The sequence below is a fragment of the Periplaneta americana genome, chromosome 1 (genome assembly GCF_040183065.1).
Source record: "Periplaneta americana isolate PAMFEO1 chromosome 1, P.americana_PAMFEO1_priV1, whole genome shotgun sequence".
NCBI lineage: Eukaryota > Metazoa > Arthropoda > Insecta > Blattodea > Blattidae > Periplaneta > Periplaneta americana.
The window spans coordinates 3,622,688-3,648,112 of NC_091117.1; the positions used below are offsets into that span (position 1 = coordinate 3,622,688).

The 25,425-nt window shown below is 34.0% G+C and overlaps 1 protein-coding gene across 2 annotated transcripts in view; it reads right to left on the bottom strand.

Moving 5' to 3' along the window:
• Positions 1-17,980, bottom strand: part of Akt (Akt kinase) — a 118,177-nt gene extending 100,197 nt beyond the window's left edge. The window contains exon 1 of one of the 2 annotated variants that reach the window (XM_069825537.1): positions 17,803-17,980. Coding sequence is in view for 1 of the 2 variants with exons in the window: in XM_069825455.1 (XP_069681556.1) it covers positions 16,856-16,873 (18 nt within the window). In the remaining variant the exon portion in view is untranslated. Of the gene's footprint in view, positions 1-16,855; positions 17,009-17,802 lie in introns of those variants that run through there. The other variant, XM_069825455.1, reaches the window with a different exon arrangement.
• Between the last annotated feature and the right edge of the window lie 7,445 nt (positions 17,981-25,425).

Consider the following 25,425-nt stretch of genomic DNA (forward strand, 5'->3'; position numbering starts at 1 on the left):
ATTTTTGTTTCTTAAAATTTTTCGACAAACTTGTCAAGTGATTGTCATTTGTCAACTGAGTGATAAGTAAGATGACAAATAAGATAGCATCACTGGAAATGATTAAAGGAGATAAAGAAATTATATTCACCAAAAGAAGAAAATATCAAGAAATGAAATAAATCTGCAGAATTGTGTGACTCAGGTAAGAACCCTACAGCTAAGGACACGTGACCTGCCTCATAATCTGTAACAACATTCATTCATAGTTTTGTGCCCGAGGGTATGTCCTTCACTAAAAACCCAGCATTCCCCAATCTTCCCTCTTTTTCGCCATCCTCTTAGTCTACATATACGATCCATATATCTTAATGTTGTCTATCATCTGATATCATTTGCCCCGAACTTTTCTTCCATTCACTATTCCTTCCAGTGCATCCTTCAGTAGACAGTTTCTTCTTACAAGCAAACATTCTCATGAGGGCGGGTAAAAAAAAATATATTTTTTTTCTTCCACAATGTACCTTTACTTTTTAACTTTGCTCTAGAGTATACCATTAGGAAAGTCCAGGACAACAGAGAGGGTTTGGAATTGAACGGGTTACATCAGCTGCTTGTCTATGCGGATGACGTGAATATGTTAGCAGAAAATACACAAACGATTAGGGAAAACACGGGGATTTTACTGGAAGCAAGTAAAGGGATAGACAAAATATATGATTATGTCTCGTGACGAGAATATTGTACGAAATGTAAATATAAAAATTGGAAATTTATCTTTTAAAGAGGTGGAGAAGTTCAAATATCTTGGAGCAACAGTAACAAATATAAATGATAGTCGGGAGGAAATTAAACACAGAATAAATATGGGAAATGCCTGTTATTATTCGGTTGAGAAGCTTTTATCATTTAGTCTGCTGTCAAAAAATCTGAAAGTTAGAATGTATAAAACAGATATATTACCGGTTGTTCTTTATGGTTGTGAAACTTGGACTCTCACTTTGAGAGAGGAACTTAGGTTAAGGATGGTTGAGAATAAGGTGCTCAGGAAAATATTCGGGGCTAAGAGGGATGAAGTTACAGGAGAATGGAGAAAGTTACACAACACAGAACTGCACGCATTGTATTCTTCACCTGACATAATTAGGAACATTAAATCCAGACGTTTGAGATGGACAGGGCATGTAGCACGTATGGGCGAATCCAGAAATGCATACAGAGTGTTAGTTGGGAGGCCGGAGGGAAAAAGACCTTTAGGGAGGCCGAGACATAGATGGGAAGATAATATTAAAATGGATTTGAGGGAGGTGGGATATGATAGAGAATGGATTAATCTTACTCAGAATAGAGACCAATGGCGGGCTTATGTGAGGGCGGCAATGAACCTCCGGATTCCTTAAAAGCCAGTAAGTAAGTATGTTAATGTCGAAAGAAGTGCTTATATAAATTTTGGCCACTTGAGCGAATTACATGGGCGTCCAGAAAGTAAGCTTCCCTGGGACTGTTTACAGAAAGAAAACACTATTTAATGGGAAGATTTAATGGAACAGATACAGCAAAATTGTTGAGCTATTTTCCAACATATTCCCAACCGGAATTTAGACATTTGTCGCACCGTGGTATCAACAGATGGCTGTAACACACTGCTTCTGTTGATTCCAAGGTATGACAAATGACTAAATTCCGGTAGGGAATATGTTGACAAAAAAAATACATCATTAAATTAACTGAGCAAAAACAACAGCCTGCAATGATCTGCAAACACTAGCTTTGCTTACACAGGTTATACCATTGACTGCAAGGCATTGTAAGGCCATGTGAAGTATAACTTATTTCTCTTTTTTGGAAGGCGCTTCGTCTAAATTCAGTTTCAATTATGGTTACAGCTGTTCCGTTTTTGTTGAGATAAGCGTGAACTTCTCATTAAATCCATATGTACAATAAATAATTTGCATATCGTATTTGACCTTGAAGCATATTTTGCATGCTTAGCAAGAAGCCCAGTAGAAGTGGAGGGAACTCCCTCATCAGGGAATGTTTGTAATCTGTGAACTATCATATATTGCGATGGTGAAAATGTTGTCCCTGTTGGAAAAAAGTTTCTTATGGGGAGAGGACGGTATCTTTTAAAACTTTTTTCCTATTTGGTGTAAAATATTACTTTTTTGTATGTAGAGAGCTCATAGCTGTGGCAACTCAACCTAATAAAAATATTTTGAAAAAAAAAAGTATTATTTGGAGGCCCAAATTTGAAAAATATATACCAAATGCAGGATTGTACTAAAACCGATATATCTAAACCTTTTTTAAAGATAGATTCAAACAGTTTTTTGCAATGTATTTGCAAAAACATGCTCTACGAACTGTCTGTGACAGAATTTTGATATTAGTCCCTACGTTTGTAAAATAAACAATTAAAATTTAATAACAATTTTCTGATTTCCTTTCTTGCAAAGAAACGGACATTTTTAAAAATGAAATCAATTAACAAAATTCTGTTACAGAGAAAAGTTTCCTAATAGTCTAAAGAATGTGTGTTCTAAATTTCATGCATGTATCTTTAATAGTTCAGAAATTATAACCATTTTTGTCTGGCAATGTAGCAAAAAAACGAAGTTACTGGAAACCGATAAAAGCGGGCGTGTGATTTAAAAATCCATAGCGCAGGAAGTTTAAAAATGACGACTCAACATCCGATAAGGGCACAAATACCCACAAAATGTTATGCAATGCATTCCACACATATCACAGGGTATTTTAAAGATTTTTTTTTTTTAATTTACTCATTTTTCACCAAAACATACCATCCTCTCCCCTTAATAACCCAGTGGGGTTTCTCTGGCATCATCTGAATTTTTCTAAGAATGTTATCTCGAAAGTCATCTAAATTATTGGAATTATTATTTGTAGACTTTCGTTTTTATCAGTTTACAGCCAAGATAAATGTACCAATATTGTCCGTCACCCTTTTTTACTAATTAATCTATCATAAGTTACTTATTGATTAATATGCATCCTTGTACTTGGTAAGTGTGCAGTTGTTGAAAAAAACCATACTGTATTTATTTTTCATGTCACATCTGTGTGGAGTTTCAGCTGTAATTTTAATATTACAATATTGAACCAATTTCTTTATCAGAATCATTTTACCACATCAATGTATATTATTATAATGCAAATTGCGGCTTAAAATTAATAAAAAAATGATTCGATTTAAATTCACTTGTAATTAATAAAGATAAAACAATAGTTATCCCATTTTCTTTAAATAATAAAGGTAATAAACCAATTTCACCTATATTACAAATTAAAATGCATAATTCTGATTGTTCCGATATAAATTGCAATTGTTCAGTTGTTAATGAGGTTAAATACTTAGGTATAATTTTTGATAATCATTTAAAATGGAATAATCATATTCATTATATTTGTAATAAATTACGTAAAACATTATGCTACTTTGTTATTCTAAGAAATATTCTGTCAATTAACTGTTTACGTGTGATTTATTTAGCATTATTTCAATATATATTTATGTATGGTATTATAGGTTGGGGTGCAACTTATAAATCCAACATTTATCCGTTAATTTTACTACAGAAAAATGTATTAAAAATTTGTTTAAAAAAGCAGAAGATTACCAAATTGAATTGTTGTTTAAACATTTCAAAGTTTTCAACATTAAACAAATGTATCATTTTATTTTATTAAAACATTTTCATAGAAATTTTAATAACTTTGAAAGGTATATACATAAATATAGAACTAAAAATATGAATTGTCTGCGTTTGTCTGAACCAAAATGTAAAACCAATGCAGCTTTTTATCATAGCATGAGTCAAGGTCCCAGATTATTAAACAAATTTTATTCCAATAATATTTCAACCACGAATCCTCTCCAAATTAATAAAAAAAAAAAAAAAACAACAAAAAAATTTGTATTGGATTTATAGTTTGGGTTTAAACATTTTAAACACTATTTAATCTGTGTTCACTCTCAATTTTAATTTTATTTTTGTCTGTATTGGAATCCCCTCCTGAGCACGAGTCTTACTCATTCAGGAGTGGGCTAGTTTATCTTTCATTGTATTTATTAATTTGTATTCATTTCAAACTTACTAGCAATAAAAATAAATAAATAGGCTAAAACAGGGCGCCTGTTTTATAACTTTACCAGTAAATGGCATTTTATAGATCACAGCTGTGTGAGTTTCCTTACAAGCCTCACACTGTGTATGCTGGTTAAAATCAAGGCCTGAGACGACAATAAGATACCAGGGGATCACTTGAAATATACCATTTTCAAACATGACAACAAACTGCATTTTTCAAGTCATCTCGTGTGTTATTTTGATGTTTCTAAACATTATAGTCACTTTTGGACAGCGTAGGAATTCATGACAGCCAATTGCTGGACCATGCATTATATTCAAGATCTTTCACTCACACTAAACCAAATAGGAGACATGGAAAACGAAAATGGCATTCCTAACCTCACAAGTACACACTCTGCCCTCAAAATATAGTATTTTACTCAACCAGGTTTTCAATTGCATTTACATTAAAAGTAGATATAAAATTACAGACTAATTTACTGGAAATCTCCTTTATGGACAGGATTCTTTCGCAGGTCTTAAATCTAGGACATGGGACCCACAGCTTTATTTCCCTCCTGCAGAAAGTCATGCTGAGAGTTTCATCACCAGAGGGCGGATGTTGATGAAAAGTCATCTTATTTTTCACATTAGGACGAAGCGTGTTAATATACAAATCCTTTCTATGTTAATAACAATGTAAAAAAAAAACAATTTCTTATAGCTACTGTATTGCATTTTTTGACGTTTTTGAACTAACAGGTCATTATATATTTTTTCGGCATTTTTTGGTCATTTTTAATACTTTGAAGAACTTTTAGATCATTTGGAATGCATTTTACTTTCTTCTTTACCGATAGGTCTGTTAAATCTTTTTCTAAGCAAATAGGTCAGTAGTAATTATCTACTGAATAAGTGAATAACAGTGAAGTTTGGGTTTTATAGCTTGGAACAACGGAAACAATATAAAATGCTTTACAGCAGCTTAGTTTAAGTGAGGACTTTGACCGCTACTGTTCTTTTGTCGGTACGAGGGTGTCTTCAGAATTTATGTTTGGAAGGGCGGAAACTTTCACCATGTCCTGGACAGAACGTTGTGTCCCCAACATGGTTCGGAAGGGATATCTACTATAGTAGACAGTATTTTTAACAGAGAGATTGCAAGAATGCACGCTGCGTCCACAATTTGTTTTGTCATTCACACTCCCTCATCTGGAAGATATAGAAGCAAAAGTGAAGCGGGGAAGGAGGAGGAGATGAGAATGAAGGCACTGACATGGACTACCCCTGATTGAAACACATTGTAAACCCTCATTAAAATGTATAGTTTTCCTTTAAAACTTTCATTTTGTTGCATGTTCTTTTCCTTTATCTTAGCCAAATTCCAGGAAGTTGCCTCCTCTCTCCCAGATTTGCAGGGCAGTCATTGAAACAGGGTGACTAATTGTTAAGAAGTTGTGGTGAAAGTACGGTGAATAATATTTAAATGTCATTTCCTTTTAATGTTATGTCATTTTTCCATTAGTCTAAGGGCATTTTAATGATCATTTTAAGTAGATTTTTAGGCCATCAACATCCGCCCCCTGTTTATCACGTTTTAAAATCTACTGCCCTCACCAAGGCTTGAACCTGCGAAACTCAGATCCCAATGGCCAGTATGGCAACTGCAAGATCACCAATTACAACGGAAGAATTTACATATGCAGCCAATTTTGTAATTTATTCAAGACTATGATCGATTCACATGAAGCACACAAAGAAGATGGGATGGATAACAGCAGGATCCCAAACAACCCCTACACTAGAAAACCTGATACCAAGGGGATCACTAGAAATATGTAATTTTCAAACATGACAACAAACTGCATTTTTCAAGTCATCTTGTGTGTTATTTTGATATTTCTAAACATTATAGTCACTTTAGGACAGCGTACTGGAATTCATCAGAGCCAACTACCTGACCATGCATTATGTTCAAGATCTTTCACTCACACTGAACCAAATAGGAGACAAGGAAAACGAAAATGGCATTCCTAACCTCACAAGTATACACTCTGCCCTGAAAATATAGTATTTTATTCAACCAGGTTTTCAATTGCAGAAGCTATCAGCATTTACATTCAAAGTAGATAAAAAAAAATTACAAACTAATTAACTGGAAGTCTCCTTTATGGACAGGATTCTTTTACAGGTCTTAAATCTAGGACATGGGGCCCACCAAGACTTGAACCTGCAAAACTCAGATCCAAATGGCCAGTATGACAACTGCAAGACCACCAATTACAACCCTTAACGGAAGAATCACAGAGGGCAGTATTGAAAGTCATGAGCAACACATTGATATAATTTCAATTTCAACAATGTAACAAAAACGATTATATGATCATAATCTACAGACTTTACACTATGTATTGACATAATGTGACGTCATTAACTTCTATCATGTGACCACAGGCAATATTTGCAAAATGGTCGACAACAATGGTTCGTTTCGACAGCGTGCTGTCATTAAATTCCTTGTTAAAGAAGAAAATTCTGCTGCTGAAATTCACCTCAGACTTCAGCGTGCACACGGAGATGTGTGCATGGGCGCCAGCAGTGTTAGGAGATGGTGAAACATTTCGAAGATGGGAACACGAGCATCCAAGATGAGCCTCGTAGCGGTCGGCCTCGAACTGCCGTCACAGAACGCAACAAGGAAAGAGTTGATGAGTTCTGGGATTTATTAAACATTGATTTGAAAGTACATAATGGCTCCTGTTATTCTTACGCTGATGATACGGTGGTGATTTTCAGTGGTTTAACTTGGGAGGACACTTATAAACATGCCAATGTAGGTATAAATTTGATCAAAAACTGGCTTGATGCAAATTTGCTATCTCTAAATATAACTAAAACTACTTTGGTGCCATTTTCTTTAACAGTCTCTGGATTGAACAAATTGAAATCACTTTCTCATTTAAAATTAATAATCCACGACTCATTTTGTAAACTCTCTACAACCTGTAAATGCCCTTGCCTGAAAGAATCTGTAGATGTGAAATACCTGGGAATTATTGTTGATCAGCACTTGAAATGGGATAGACAAATCACCTTTTTATGTAACAGCATACGTAAAACAATTTACAAATTTGTAAACCTTCGCCATTACTTGCCTACTCATGTATTACGTTTGGTTTATTTGGCTCTAGTTGAATCTGTTATCCAATATGGTATAATTGGATGGGGAGGCATTACAAAAACTGCTCTTTTTCCTCTAATTATGTTGCAAAAACGTATAATCAAAATTTGTTTGAAAAGGCGACTGGATTATCCAACAAATTTGATCCATTCCTAATTGAATGTTTTTAGAATTGACCAAATTTATAAATACTCTTTAATGAAATTCTATCATAAAAATAGAACGAAATTTGTAGCTCAGCCACATGCTCATAATACGAGACGAAATGAAATTCTTAAATTAGTTGAACCTAAATGTTTCACATCTGCTGCTTTACTACACAGTACAAATTATGGTCCACGGCTATATAATTCGATAATAAAATTTCATCCAGAATTGACTACTTTAAGCAATGAAATTTTCAGATCCAGAATTAAAAAATTTATATGACAGACTTCCCCGTATTATATTATGTACCATGTATTGTAAAACAAGTTTATTTCTATCCTAAGTGTATTTTTCTATTTTATCTTGGTTACTATGTCAACATGACCTGCACTAATTATACTACTACTAATAATTTAATATTAATCCATCAATCTCAACATCGTCTCTTTTTTCACTCAGTTATTATTAGTATTATTATTTACTAATTTTATTACAATCTTTATGTGAGCTTTTTTCTTAAGTATTTTGTCTACAAAGTATGTATATCTATGTAACGGAACTGTCCCCGAACACGAGCTTTGCTCTTTCGGGGTATTTTAATGTAACGTTTTTATGTATATGTTATTATTAAATAAATAAATAAATAAATTTTAACTAAGCAAAAAAAAAAAAAAAAAATGGCCAGTATGACAACTGCAAGACCACCAATTACAACCCTTAACGGAAGAATTACAGAGGGCAGCATTGAAAGTCATGGGCAACACATTGATATAATTTCAATTTCAACAATGTAACAAAAACGATTATAATCTACAGACTTTACACTATGTATTGACATATTGTGACGTCATTAACTTCTATCATGTGACCACAGGCAATATTTGCAAAATGGTCGACAACGATGGTTCGTTTCAACAGCGTGCTGTCATTAAATTCCTTGTTAAAGGAGAAAAATCTGTTGCTGAAATTCGCCTCAGACTTCAGCTTGCATACGGAGATATGTGCATGGGCGCCAGTAGTGTTAGGAGATGCGTGAAACGTTTCGAAGATGGGAACACGAGCATCCAAGATGAGCCTCGTAGCGATCGCCCTCGAACTGCCTCCACGGAATGCAACAAGGAAAGAGTTGATGAGTTCTGGGATGCATTTTGGTTGAATTTCTTGAACCTGGGCAGACCATAAATGCTGTCCGCTATATTCAGACAGTTTTGAAGCTCCGTCATGCATTGCGTGAGAAATGCCCTGGAAAGAAGATCATCCTGCAACACGTGGCCTCACAATGATCGTGTCACTGTGGAGAAAATCAGAACATTTGGGTGGGAAACTCTTCCGCAATCTCCCTACAGTCCCGACTTGGCACCCTCCGACTACCATCTTTTCGGTTCTGCAAAGGAGCAGCTGTGAGACCAATGCTACGAGATGCTGGAGGACATCCAGAAAGCAGTGCGTCAGTGTCTTCAGGAAGATGAAACGGACTTCTACAGCAAGGGAATTTTCAAACTTACAGAACGGAGGAAAAAAAGTGTGCAAAGAAATGGAGACTATGTTGAAAAGTGACACAAAAGTCTGTAGATTAAGATGATGCACCTGGTTTGGCTAAAAAATAAAAATTAAGATTTATAACACTGGGTTGCTCATGACTTTCAGTATGACTCTTGTACATATGCAGCCCCAATTTTGGAATTTATTCACAACTATGATCGATTCACATAAACCACACAGAGAAGATGGGATGGATAACAGCAGGATCCCAAACAACCCCTACACTACAAAACCTGAAGGGAAGAGAAGTTTGGGACGACTGAAAGAACAATTGACCTATAATCTATGGTGCACTCCGAACAGTCTCTGACGAACTAAGTGCTCATCTATGAGCACTCTCATAGTCAGGGTGAATAACAGCAAGTTAAGGGTCCTACCACTAGACAAAAATAAAATCTTCCTAGTAACACTTCTGTTACCAGAGGGGGGGGGGGGGGTTACAGGATTACCTTATTGACGATTTTTCAATATTATTACCATTTTTCTTCATAATTCTTTTTAAATTGCACGTATTTGTCCGTTATAGCCTACATCTATTAACAATTCTTTAATCAAAAACAACATAAATAATTAATCTACTTTAAGATGTAATTCACAGTATTCATGTGGGGTGATCTTGATACCCCCCTTGTTAAGCAATGTCACGAAAATTCCAAGATATAAAATTCAACTTGTACCTTAATTTTTCTACATTTTTAGTTTATCTGCTTCCAAATTATTTTATTTTGTGTTATTTAACTTATAACATATTTTATATTTATATATACCATATGGATACCATCCCATTGTGGAATCCTGGGAAACGAGAATGCGGATGCTTTAGCAAAGAAGGGCAGCACTGCTACTTACAGACCTGTTACTAAATCTACGTATTACTCTGTGAAGAGATTTATTAAATCTACATACTTAGACTTCAACAAACAAAATTTGATAACACAATCCCAAGGGAAAAACTGGAACTCCTGCATCAAAATCCAGTTAATTCCCGATTTACCACGAAAATCGTCTGTAGCTGCATTTAGATTGGCAACAGGCCATGATCGTTTGGCCAAACACCTGCATAGAATTGGAATATATCAGTCCCCTAACTGCCCATTGTGCAACTCAAACCAAGAAATGGATTCGGTACAGCTCAAAATCTGTGCTTCAGTGGCTGGTCATGACAATATCTTTGAAAAATATTGGAGTGCCAGAGGTCAAAAGACTTTATTGTAAAACGCCTGGCATTAAAAAACAACAACATACGGTATTTATATATTATTTTAATGTACTGAAGTACATATGATGTTTCCATGCAGATATTCTGCGTCATCACACGATGAAAGAGTAGTGAAATGGAGAAAAATTCCATCCGGCACCGGGATTTGAACCCGGGTTTTCTACGTGCTGATGCTTTATCCACTAAGCCACAATATATTGCTTTTTATATTATCATGATCGTTTATTTCCAATTTTTTTTATTTCCGTGTGACATGGTTTTATTAAAAGTGATTTTGTTAGAAATATTTATTAATGGAGTCTTTTTTCGAGATGCTCATTATAGTACAGGAGGTGTCCGAATATTTGAATTCGAACACAGAACTAGAATTTTTTTTTATAGATTTATATTTTAAATAATTATTTTTAGAACTTGACAAGATTTTTATTTGTATTTTATTTTATTACAAACAAATGTTTTTGAGATGTTCATGGTTGTATTGGAACATTTAAACTTCAAGAATTAACTGACATGATTTCCAATTTATGCTATACCCAGTAGTTCTACTGTGGCTTTCATTACTCGTTAATGTGTTTGCATATATATAGCATTGAGGAGTTTGTCTTCAAATGGAAGGGAAGCAAGTTTAAATTTACTGTATATATTATCTCATAGTGTCACTAGTAACATATCGCTGGCTGAATATTACAAGGTTCTATGTCTATATCAGAAATATTACTACATACACCCTTGTAACATTTAGCCAGCGATATCTAAATTTCATATACGTTTTCAACAAAATGAAGTGGGAATTTTTAAACATCCTGTAGGACCTATTCTTAAAAACAGGATGATTATTTTATATTTTTACATTTTTTTGTAAGTCTATAGTCAATAATACATAAACTGTTAATATTCCAAATGCTTAACAAAGACCACTATATGATTTTGATGGGAGTAATTGTATTACCCCAATTACTACCAATTTACTACAGCTGATATTTCAGTAGCCGACATTATGATAATCAGTAAAGTTATTTCACTAGAATTCTCATATGCATACAACACGTTTAGGTGAAGTTACATCTGCGCTACCTCATTCTAGAATGTATCAGTGAACGCTTAGTACATGATTGGTCATGGTAATGAAGATTACTTACTTACTGGCTTTTAAGGAACCCGGAGGTTCATTGCCGCCCTCACATAAGCCCGCCATCGGTCCCTATCCTGAGCAAGATTAATCCAGTCTCTATCATCATATCCCACCTCCCTCAAATCCATTTTAATATTATCTTCCCATCTACGTCTCGGCCTCCCCAAAGGTCTTTTTCCCTCTAGCCTCCCAACTAACATTTTATATGCATTTCTGGATTAGCCCATACGTGCTACATGCCCTGCCCATCTCAAACATCTGGATTTAATGTTCCTAATTATGTCAGGTGAAGAATACAATGCGTGCAGTTCTGTGTTGTGTAACTTTCTCCATTTTTCTGTAACTTCATCCCTCTTAGCCCCAAATATTTTCCTAAGCACCTTATTCTCAAACATCCTTAATCTCTGTTCCTCTCTCAAAGTGAGAGTCCAAGTTTGACAACCATACAGAACAACCGGTAATATAACTGTTTTATAAATTCTAACTTTCAGATATTTTGACAGCAGACTGGGTGATAAAAGTTTCTCAACAGAATAATAACAGGCATTTCCCATATTTATTCTGTGTTTAATTTCCTCTCGAGTATCATTTATATTTGTTACTGTTGCTCCCAGGTATTTGAATTTTTCCACCTCTTCAAAGGATAAATTTCCAATTTTTATATTTCCATTTCGTACAATATTCTCAACACGAGACATAATCATATACTTTGTAATGAAGATTACTTTCCACAAATCAGCAGACTAAATAAACAAAAGATAGTGAAATCGCGCACTTTGAACGAGAACAGTCAATGTTATATTCAACAAAATACACAAACAGTAGATCATTGACAAATACACACCATTTTAGAAAGGGATCAATGACAAATTATTCGTCAAATTCGTTTTTCTTTTGTTAAGTTTATTTACACACGCTTTAACATCTGTGGTTATATTCTGTGTGTATGTAAATTTCCAATCCTGCATTTGTGACCGAGGAAAACATGAAAAATCCCAGTCAGATTGCCCGGCCATGAGGTTTGAAGCTGGAATCTCCCGAATGCAAGTCTCAAACACTACAATCTAAGCAAACTTGCTCAGTCAAATTCATTTTTATGGACTTATGAAATACTAATAAATAAATGTAGGCCCTATGCATGATCCTGTTGCCATGGTAAAAACAAATGAATCAGTACAATGTAACTTTTATAAGCTTAACTCTGATATTTTTTGACTGCATTGAGAGTTTTTAATCATTTTCGTCATTCAGCACTTTCATAAATGATTGAATTAGTTTTATCTAAGAAAAACATGACATGCAATAAATTTAGGTGGAATGGGCTAATAGTTCATCAGTGAAAATGTATACTTGTTCAAGTTTTCTGTTAAACATTAACATGAAGCATACTGTCTGATTCATACATTAAACAGCAAAAGGTAGTGGAACCTTAAATATTTCGGAAGATAATGTATAATGTCTGACAAAATGGTTACTAGTCAGTTTTAAGTTATATAATTAAGATTTAACTGTGGTATGCCTAAGTACATTTTTACTAGCATAGGCTACTAAGTTATTCTAGCTTTTTTTTTTGTTCAAGTCAATTTTAAATTAATTCAAATGTTGTTGTTGTTGTTTTCTAATGCCAGGCGTTTGACAATAAAGTCATTTGACCTCTTGCACTCCAATATTTTTCAAAGATGTTAACTCAAATGTTGAGTAATTTTAAGATAAACAAAATATACTACTTGGATGTAATCTTGTCCCAGACATTTTCTACATCATGTGGTGTAACCAATGGATGATGAAGGAAATCTGCACTATAATTTACATTTAGTCAAAGCAAGTTCAAAATACAACCTCAATAAATCAACCCATACTAGTGACCAGGCAGTATTGTGACTGACACAAAAAAAACACTGCGAGTACAAATAATTTGTAATTTGGCATTGTTTTACCCTCACTCTTCAAAACTAGCACTCTTTTGCTGTCAACATCAATCACTGTTTGTTTGCAAGTTGCAAAAAATCTTTGGACAAACCAATATTCATCAGAAAACTCAGCTAGATCAACACAGACTCAAATTTTAATTTTAACACGAAACTATTTACAGTGTCAAAAGTAGGATGTTATTTATTAATTAAATATAACATTCCCATCATTATGAATGAATTTAGTCAAAAGAATCAAACTATTTCTCAAAATACTTCAAAATGAGCATTTTGAATAAATTTGGAAAAATTTTAATCAGTCTACAGTTTACCTTAATTAATTTTCTGAAAATGAATTTTCAGTGAGATATTTTACGATGCTTTATCAAGTGCTGTGGTTATCTAGCGTCTGAATGATATGAAGGTAATAATGCCAGCGAAATGAGTCCAGGGTCCAGCACCGAAAGTTACCCAGCATTTGCTCTTAATTGGTTGAGGAAAAACTCCGGAAAATACCTCAACCAGGTAACTTGTCTCAACCAAGATTTGAACCCAGACCCGTTCGTTTCACAGTCAGGTAGACTAACCATTACACCTTAGCGGTGGTCTGAAAATGAGTTAAATTTCAAAAGACAGGAAAATTAGCATCCCATGAACGAATTATATTGGGCATGAAACATTTTTCTTAAATACAGAACTGTCTCTTAAAATGTGACACATTCGGAAGCCCATATTACACATGGAATTAATTTCGAAGGAAAACGGAATTTTTAGTTCAAACCGACGAGTCCGTGATAACAGCATAACGGCACACACAGCAACATTACTTACTGGCTTTTAAGGAACCCGGAGGTTCATTGCCGCCCTCACATAAGCCCACCATCGGTCCCTATCCTGAGCAAGATTAATCCATTCTCTATCATCATATCCCACCTTCCTCAAATCCATTTTAATATTATCCTCCCATCTACGTCTTGGCCTCCCTAAAGGTATTTTTCCCTCCGGCCTCCCAACTAACACTCTATATGCATTTCTGGATTCTCCCATACGTGCTACATGCCCTGCCCATCTCAAACGTCTGGATTTCATGTTCCTAATTATGTCAGGTGAAGAATACAATGCGTGCAGTTCTGTGTTGTGTAACTTTCTCCATTCTCCTGTAACTTCATCCCTCTTAGCCCCAAATATTTTCCTAAGCACCTTATTCTCAAACACCCTTAACCTATGTTCCTCTCTCAAAGTGAGAGTCCAAGTTTCACAACCATAAAGAACAACCGGTAATATAACTGTTTCATAAATTCCAACTTTCACATTTTTTGGCAGCAGACTGGATGATAAAAGCTTCTCAACCGAATAATAACAGGCATTTCCCATATTTATTCTGTGTTTAATTTCCTCCCGAGTGTCATTTATATTTGTTACTGTTGCTCCAAGATATTTGAACTTCTCAACCTTTTCAAAATATAAATTTCCAATTTTTATATTTCCATTTCGTACAATATTCTCGTCACGAGACATAATCATATACTTTGTCTTTTCGGGATTTACTTCCAGACCTATCTCTTTATTTGCTTCCAGTAAAATTCCCGTGTTTTCCCTAATCGTTTGTGGATTTTCTCCTATCATATTCACGTCATCCGCATAGACAAGCAGCTGATGTAACCCGTTCAATTCCAAACCCTCTCTGTTATCTTGGACTTTCCTAATGGCATACTCTAGAGCAAAGTTAAAAAGTAAAGGTGATAGGAGACGGCCTCCAGATATGGAGGGTAGCTGTGAATATATTGAATAAGTAGTCGCAGACAGCCGATGAGGGGTGGTCCTCCAGCTTGGGGGTTGGGCGAAGGGCTAACAACCCATCACCGTAAAAAACAGCTTGTTACGAACCCTTCAAATAAGCCTCGGAATGGGACACAGAAATATTAAGTAGTTATAATGCGACCGACTTCGGTGAATATTCAAGAATCTGACATGAGGCTATTTTGAGAAAATGAAAACTTTCTGAATCAGAAAAATATTTTGCGAGCAATTATCCTAACCTATAAGCCTTTGCTGTTTTGTAAACTGAGTACGTCAGGTGAGCATGGATTTGGTGTTGTATAAAAAATTTGAATGTAATTCTACAGATTCATCATACTATTTACTGACGAAGCGCCATAAAAGAACCATACTGCTGAATTAATAACAAGATATCACAAAAAAAAGCATTTGAACTCTGGACTAATAAAATCTTCGGACACTCCTATCCCATTTCATTTTAACTTGGAGGAAATACAATGAAAGAGTAATGGAACGGAGAAAAATTCTCTCCGGCGCCGGGACTTGAACCCGGGTTTTCAGCTCTACGTGCTGATGCTTTATCCACTAAGCCACACCGGATACAACTCCGACGCCGGTTAGAATCGTCTCAGATTAAGCTCCAACTCTTGGGTTCCCTCTAGTGGCCGCCCTCTGGACTACGTCATAGATGTCTATGAACGCAGGACCGAAGTCCACACATGTGCTGAGGTGCACTCGATATGAGTGACTAGTTGGCCGGGATCCGACGGAATAAGCGCCGTCTTAAATCACGAAGCGTCGGAGTTGTATCCGGTGTGGCTTAGTGGATAAAGCATCAGCACGTAGAGCTGAAAACCCGGGTTCAAGTCCCGGCGCCGGAGAGAATTTTTCTCCGTTCCATTACTCTTTCATCGTATGATGACGCAGAATATCTGCATGGAAATATCATATGTACTTCGGTACATCAAAATAATAATATATATTGGAGGAAATAGCCTATAATTCTGTGGCCGGGAGGAAAAAGATCTGAAGTAAAAATTGTATACTTTTCAGGAGAGCAGTAGAAAGATTGAAATTGGTGTCATTATAGAGTTTTTTTTAATTAGGAGGTTTTTCGTGGATATTATCCGTTTATATTTCTTCTAAAATAGGTAATGTTGCTCATTTAGCAATTTTCTTGATTATTTCCAAAAATATCGGCACTTAAGCCCTTTTAAGATTAGAACCCAAACCGAGTAGAAGGGACTATTTAAACATAAGACCTTTTTCATGTCAAAATAAATGAGAAATTTAAATTATTAGGAATGCAAAATGGGTCTTAAACAATATAGGACTGTTTACCTGGTTCTTAAAGTTTTGAAAGGAAAGGGCATCAGTATGTGATAAAATGGCTAAAATACAATTTAGACCTTTTTAATAGGGAAGCATGGAAAGTAAACATGTGATGTTTGTAAGGAATAAAGTATTAAATATTCTTAAGTCCTTTATTCTGTGTGTACTCGATTCAAAAAGTACTTAGGACATTTGGTAACGCCCTATAAATCCAGTCAGGAGTCTTATTTGACTTTAGCCATTTTACCAGATTGTAGAGAGTTGTTTTCGCTTTCAGAATATATAAAAATCTCATTTTCACAAAAAACTGACTTAAGACCTTTTTCCTCCCGACCACAGAATTAATAACATTACTTCACTGAATAAATAAGCCTGCATCTTTTAAGGTTAAATCAGTGTTTGAAGAACTGTGTTACTAATTGGTGAATTCAAAATAAAAATAACATAAGCATAATCGACAAACATTTTTATGCTTTTTATCGGTAATTATTGCATTTAGCTTATAAGCAAAAATAAATTATTGTATAAACATGTAATTACCGTGTACAAAACTTCCATTTCCCACGATGGTAAAACACTTCAGAGGTTATGTACGTTCTCACAATTGTGTTAAGTCGCGATACTGCAAACAGTTTAGTCACTGATAACATTTAAAGAGTTACACAGTTTGTGTATGCCTCTTCCACCAAGGGCATTTCATGCTGTAAACAATTTTCGTGTTAAATCAAAACTTGTTATGCTAAGGTAGATGAAAAGTACTTCACCACGCATATCCAATGCTACACTGCCTGCCAGAACATAAATTGTTTGCTGTTATTGACAGGAGACAGTAGGATGTCTGCAGATAACTCGCCTGGTGAGATAAGAACAAGCCAACTGGCTCTTCTCCACTATCACACACTTGCACCACCCATTATTTTTCATAACAAACGTAGGCGTAATATCGTAACAACAACAAGGCACGTTTCTGGAGTTTCACTTCAAACCTTGCAAACGGCAAACACTTTTTGCATTATAAATGCACATACAAATAGAAATAACCAGTCAAACGAAAGAAATACAATTTCCTTACACTGAGAACTGCCTATGATAAAAACATTTGTTATGGAAACGAATGTCATAGAACGAATGAAAGCCTGTCTCCGACCTTCACCTACTTACCTCGATTATATAAATTGCTGTTAACTATTTGTCAATACCAACATAACCTAGATTGGAATCATGGTGGACCTTGACCATAGGCAAACCCATTTCCTACAAAACGCCCTTAAAAACAATACCACGTGTCAACACCATTATGACACATAACCTTTCTATTTCTATCTAACAAAATCATCATAAAAACCGTAAAAATTGGTTATTTCCCAATTCTTACTAACAAAGACACCATGATCACTGAGTAATAAATAAAACCACGGTGGACGTGTTAGCCCATTCATAGGGAGCAAGCAAATCATAACAAACCAGCGTGTTTACTTTCCACTCACCCTACTAATTTCCTGGAAAATCCCGGTAACAGTTAACAGGCCAAAACACAGCCTTGTCTTATCAAAAACATTTTCACTATATCGTCACAGTTTTTCCTTCAAAGTCACAGCTGAAATATCATAAATAATCATAGATTTCAACACCATTGTATCACCTTCTCCCCATCTTGACGTCATTCTCTTTCATTCTCAATTCCCACCGGAAATAGGATTACGCTGCCATCTGCTTGCCGACATTACAACCAAAACACAGACACATTGACACCAACATATGGAAACCCTAATTCCCTATCACATAAAACACAAAAAAAATTAACATTATTTATTGTGTGTGTATTCTTTCGTAATAATTTTTTATTCATGCATGTGTTTTCAAAGCTGCATATATTACACATCGCTGTTGTTTCAACTAGGACATTTGGATAAATAATAATAATAATAATAATAATAATAATAATAATAATAATAATAATAATAATAATTTGTCAGAAACCAGTATACAAATCCTGGATATGACATCGTCAGATTAGATAAATAGCCTACACACGCACACATACACTCACACATAATAAATTAGATGTTAAAAAATTACCGGTATGCAGTAAAAATTGGGTTGCTTCGGCAAATGCAAACATTAGAAAAAAGTTAACAGCAAAATTTCCTCTCCCATTCAGATTAAACAACAAAAACATCTACAATCCTTAATCAACATCATAGTTGTACCGATAGTCTGTTAGTTTGCCATGCCAAATATTATTATTATTATTATTATTATTATTATTATTATTATTATTATTATTATTATTATTAAAAATATTTTTTTTTTAATAGTGGGTGCTTGACTGTTCCTCATTCATCCATATGAAGCCAGTTGTGCAGACCAATTTACCAAAAGAGTCGTTGGCCAAGATGCATAGGAGGTTGGTCTATGCTACAGCCATGATGAGATGAGATGAGATGATATGATGATGGAGAGTTGCTGAGACACCACAGGGCAGCAGCAGCAGGCCTATTAGAAAAAACTTCTTCTGACAAAGGCTACGAAGAAGAAACGTCTACTTTTTTTCTTGTACTTTATTATGCTTCCTGGCTCTGAAAGCTTTACAGCTTAAGTGTAAACAAAACAATGCCCAGAGAGATCCTTATCCAGTAACCTACATAAATTATAATGTAAGCATCTATTCAAAGGTTTTAAATAATAAATTTATTAAATAAGAAGGACTTGCTGAAATAAAAAATGTCTACTGTGTGCAGTGCAACACAAACATTTCACTTTGGAAGACTGGAGAAGTTTAAGCACTGGAATATCTTTACTCCTGTGAATGTATTAATACTTTATTTTAAATTTATAAAGAATAAAATAAATAAGTTTCGAAGTTTGTATATTTGTATCCTTCTCAGGTGTGCCTTCCATATGAATCAACGGTCAGCGCGTCTGGCTGCGAAACCAGGTGGCCCGTGTTCGATTCCGGGTCGTGGCAAGTTACCTGGTTGAGGTTTTTTCCGGGGTTTTCCCTCAACCCAATATGAGCAAATGCTGGGTAACTTTCGGTGTTGGACCCCGGACTCATTTCACCGGCATTATCACCTTCATATCATTCAGACGCTAAATAACCTCAGATGTTGATAAAGCGTCATAAAATAACCTACTAAAAAAAAAAATATGAATCAACTTTCAGCATTTGACTGATAAAACAAAGTTTGCCCCCTATCCCCTCCAAAAAATGACATTTATCTTAAACGCAGGGCTAGCCTAGAGTTGTTAAGCAACCTACATCGATCATGGTGTGACCGGTCATTACAGGGAAAGATTATGATCGCATGTACAGTGTGTTAGTTAAGTAATATGTGGGAAAGCTTTGGGGAATCTTAAAAAAAAAAAGTTCATGTAAACATAGAGACAATTGAGAACCGTTTTTGCAAAACTTGCTAACTGTAAAAACTAAATTTTATAGGGAACACAAAAAACTGAAATAACTGCAAGTTTTGCTATAGCTCTCACATACCAGAAAGCAAGTTTTGAAAAAATCGATCACACTTTGACACACTACTGTGAAGGAAATAATAAGATTTTCCTAAGAAGCTTTTAGCATAATGTAGAGGCCTGTCTTATGTTAACTAATCCACCAAAATCTCAATTTTGAAAATTTTGCAGTTAGCAAGTTTTGCAAAAACGGTCCTCAATTCCTCTTTGTTTTTAATTGCAGGGTATTTCTTAGTTCATATATGTTTGTTTATTACAACTTTATTTTTACATCTTTGTTTACAAAGTCCATGCATAATTCTACAGTTATTGCTCAAAATGGCTACCAGGAGTTCTAATACAGGCTTCTAAGTGCTGCATCAGGTACAGATATTTTTTTCAACATAAAACAAATACATGTTTTGGTTTTGTCAAAAATGTATTTCAATTTTATAAGTATGAACCTAAATTTTACAATAATGCTACAAGTATTCTGGCGTCCTTCCCCAAGTCCTCTTATTTAGATGAGATTTTCTCCCTTTAATTATTAGATTTATTTGTATTTTATTATAGAGAACCTCAGATATTCTATTACATTTAAATTGTGGATTTGTAATGCATATTTTAATTTTTGGATTTGTAATGTATAATATTTTAAATTGTGAATTTGTAAGGTACAATTTAAATTGTGGATTTGTAATATATATTTTAAATTAGTGGATTTGTAATGTATAATATTTTAAATTGTGAATTTGTAAGGTACAATTTAAATTGTGGATTTGTAATATATATTTTAAATTAGTGGATTTGTAATGTATAATATTTTATATTGTGAATTTATAAGGTACAATTTAAATTGTGGATTTGTAATGCATATTTTAAATTAGTGGATTTGTAATGTATAATATTTTAAATTGTGAATTTGTAAGGTACAATTTAAATTGTGGATTTGTAATGCATATTTTAAATTAGTGGATTTGTAATGTATAATATTTTAAATTGTGAATTTGTAAGGTACAATTTAAATTGTGGATTTGTAATACATATTTTAAATTAGTGGATTTGTAATGTATAATATTTTAAATTGTGAATTTGTAAGGTACAATTTAAATTGTGGATTTGTAATGCATATTTTAAATTAGTGGATTTGTAATGTATAATATTTTAAATTGTGAATTTGTAAGGTACAATTTAAATTGTGGATTTGTAATGCATATTTTAAATTAGTGGATTTGTAATGTATAATATTTTAAATTGTGAATTTGTAAGGTACAATTTAAATTGTGGATTTGTAATACATATTTTAAATTAGTGGATTTGTAATGTATAATATTTTAAATTGTGAATTTGTAAGGTACAATTTAAATTGTGGATTTGTAATGCATATTTTAAATTAGTGGATTTGTAATGTATAATATTTTAAATTGTGAATTTGTAAGGTACAATTTAAATTGTGGATTTGTAATACATATTTTAAATTAGTGGATTTGTAATGTATAATATTTTAAATTGTGAATTTATAAGGTACAATTTAAATTGTGGATTTGTAATGCATATTTTAAATTAGTGGATTTGTAATGTATAATATTTTAAATTGTGAATTTGTAAGGTACAATTTAAATTGTGGATTTGTAATACATATTTTAAATTAGTGGATTTGTAATGTATAATATTTTAAATTGTGAATTTGTAAGCTACAATTTAAATTGTGGATTTGTAATACATATTTTAAATTAGTGGATTTGTAATGTATAATATTTTAAATTGTGAATATTTTAAGAATATGTTCATACATTTCTGATTAAATTATTAAATATTTATATTTATATGTTGTGCATAATTTTTTATCACAAAGAATTGTCCTTAAAAGTCCCTCCCTGTACCAGTGGTACACCACACCACTCATATCTCTAAGTTCATCAGACTTTGGTATCAGTACCGGTACTGTTTTTAGTGTGAATTGTTTATGATTATAAATTGAATTAATCTACTTGATATTAGTTGCACAAATTTGTATAGCTTAATGAAAGTATGCTACTTTGTATTGTATATATTTGTATAGTTTTGGCCGATGAATTGTATATGCTTTAAATTGAATAGTAATCTATATAGCTCTACTGATAAATTGTTTGTGTTTGTAATTTGAAGTAGTTTGCATGATATGTATTATCAATTTCTGTATATCACAACTGGTTGAATTGTTTATGCCTTAAATTTAATTAAATTGTTTTGTATTATAATATAGCTAAACTTATGAATGATCGTTTGCGTTTGTAAATTTAATAATCTGATTGGCTATGTATTGTATACTTTTAGTAGAGCCATCGATGTAGCTCAGTCGGCAGACTCGCTGGGCTGCTGATCCGGAGCTGCGTTCGGGCTTGGGTTGGATCCCCCTTTGGACTTTGGTTTCTTCCGAGGTTTTCCACAGCCGTGGGGCTGAAGCCGGATGGTCTATGGCGAGTCCTTGGCATCAACCCCTTTGATTTGATTACCCCCTTTGATTTGATTACCTGGTTGGGTTTTTCCGAGGTTTCCCCCACCGAAAAGGCAAATGCCGGGTAATATTTTGGCGAATCCTCGGACCTCATTTCATCTCACTACATCTCGCCAAAATGTAAAAAAAATTGTACAACATTGTAAAAATTGTAGAAAATTACTAAATTGTAAAACTATAAAAATTTGTAAAAATTGTAATTGTAATATTGTAAAATGTTGACATGTTCCACATCTTAAAGCTTCATTGCTCATGTAAGATCTATGGAATAAAATAAATGAATGAATGAATGAATGAATGAATGAATGAATGAATGAATGAATGAATGAATGAATGAATGAATGAATGTGAGTACCAGTACCGGTATAATGATGTCAGTATGACTTTTTGTAAGAATCCAAAGAATGGTTTCCTAGTTAAGTTTCAGAAAATATCTTGTATATCATTATATACAAATGATTTCTATGGAAAAATACAGGCACGCACATTTGGTGCCAATGCAGTACAAGACATAAAAATGCTAACCACTTCGTTCATCTGTTGAGCTAACTGTTGGTAACATGCCCAATAGCAAGCTGATTCTTATCTCAAAACTAATCAGCGAAACAATGAGTGTATTTACACTTGACGTGTTAGTCATGTGTATAACAACAGCTCACGAGACTTTGGAATGCACCTCTGACGTCAGCAAAATCAAAGTCAGACGCCGCCAGTGTGGGATAGATAAACAATGTGACGCACACTTACAACAATGTGATGGGGGTTACTGTACTGTAATGAAATGCAAGAAGAAACAAAGTGATGTAAAATAATTTATATATTCTCTCGCTGTAATATTGGAATGATTTTGTTACAACATTAGAGTACTGTACCACGCCAATCCTTGCCAGAGTGAGATGTGTAGGGATCAGTGGCTGCTCGTGATCATTTTTGTTGGTGGGGCCAGATATTTCACAAATTTTGTTGTTGTTGTTGTTTTCTAATGCCAGGCGTTTGACAATAAAGTCATTTGACCTCTTGCACTCCAATATTTTTCAAAGATATTATCATGGCCAGCCACTGAAGCACAGATTTTGAGGTGTTCCAAATCCATTTCTTGGTTTGAGTCGCACAATGGGCAGTTAGGGGACTGATATATTCCAATTCTATGCAGGTGTTTGGCCAAACAATCATGACCTGTTGCCAATCTAAATGCAGCTACAGACGATTTTCGTGGTAAATCGGGAATTAACTGTGGATTTTGATGCAGAGAGTTCCATTTTTTCCCTTGGGATTGAGTTATCAAATTTTGTTTGTTGAAGTCTAAGTATGTAGATTTAATAAATCTCTTCACAGAGTAATACGTAGATTTAGTAACAGGTCTGTAAGTAGCAGTGCTGCCCTTCTTTGCTAAAGCATCCGCATTCTCGTTTCCCAGGATTCCACAATGGGATGGTATTCATTGGAATACAATTCTTTTATTGAGTGATATTAATTGAGAGAGCATTTTAGTTATTTCTGCTGTTTGAGATATGAAGGTGTGTGTTTAGAGACTATTGATAGAATAGCTGCTTTGGAGTCTGACAATATAACTGCATTCCTAAATTTATTGATGTGAAATAGAAGATTCCTGAGACTTTCACTTATTGCAGTGATTTCTCCATCAAAACTTGTTGTTCCATATCCAAGAGATCTATAAAGTGAGAAGAGACAGCACGTAACACCTGCACCTGCACCTTGTTCTCTGGAGATCAAGGATCCGTCGGTGTATAAATGAAGCCAGTTTTGTGGAGGGTACCTAATATTAAATGTCTCTAAAGACAATTGTTTCATTATTTCAGTGCTTACTTCTGATTTCAGTATTTCTTCTGTTAAATTTTGCGGTATACGTTAAATAATGCACCAAGATTTTTTATTTAATTTTAGTGAATTCTTTCTGCTTAAAAATTAGTTCAGCACAATACATCTATAACTACCAACTACATGATAATGCAAATTCAACATTACACTCATCAATTTGCAGAATTATTTATAAAGATGATGTGCTCGTCTGTCCTGGCTGGCAAACTTTTCGATGACCCTGTTCTTGAAGTTCGGAATTTGATGGAGTTGCTTCTTATGAATAAAACAGAAATCCAACGAATTCAGCCTATCTTGACCCGTGGTGTTTCTGAGAAATGTTTTTATCCTGTTTAATGTGCTGAAACTGCTTTCTGACTCAGCTGTTGAAACAGAGAGATTCGAAGGGCTTTGCCCACTTCACAGAATGAATCTTCAAACGGTAATCCATAAACAAAAACTAAGCCATTTCACTGGTTATTAATTCCGTCATTGTTTTCATCAATAGCACTGTGTACACGAAAATAATAGTGTTCCAGTTCATGAAAATGTCCATTTCGAGCCCTGACGTAAAACTGAGTTTCATTTCTTGGATATTCTTATATTACTTAAATGAATTTCTTTACAGTTCCCAGTGAAATATTCATATATACTACTATTTTGTGTGAATTCTTCAAAATTTTAGATTAAATGCAAAACATTTTACTAAACATTACTTTTATAATGTAATACTTTGAATTATCTTGACGAAACCAATATTTCTGTGTGGAAATTTATGATGAATGAATAAAAATAATATTGTTAAATGGTTCACATTGATCGCTTCACGTAGTTGTTTTAGCACTGAGTACATTGAGCTCTCAAGCTCATTACTGGTGGAATCAAAACAACTCCAATAGATTCTATGAGATTCCTCACTAATATTAACAGCATCAAAAGGACAATAGAAGAAAAAGCACTGATTCAATATGAAAACTTATCAGATTACCAGGAAACAATTGGCATTCATACAGTCCTCTCTGTAGATTGAAAACTCAAAAAAGTTTCATATCCATGGTTCAAGAATTAAAACAGAAAATCAATATCCCTAATTTAAAAGAAAACTTACAAATTAAGCCAAACCCCTTAACTCTATTAAATATAGAATATTATCTAAATTTAACAGAATAAATATTGAAATCAGAAGTAAACACTGAAATAATGAAACAATTGTCTTTAGAGACAATTAATATTAGGTACCCTCCACAAAACTGGCTTCATTTGTACACCGATGGATCCTTGATCTCAGGGGAACAAGGTGCCGGTGCAGGTGTTACGTGCTGTCTCTTATTTCCATTACAGTTGA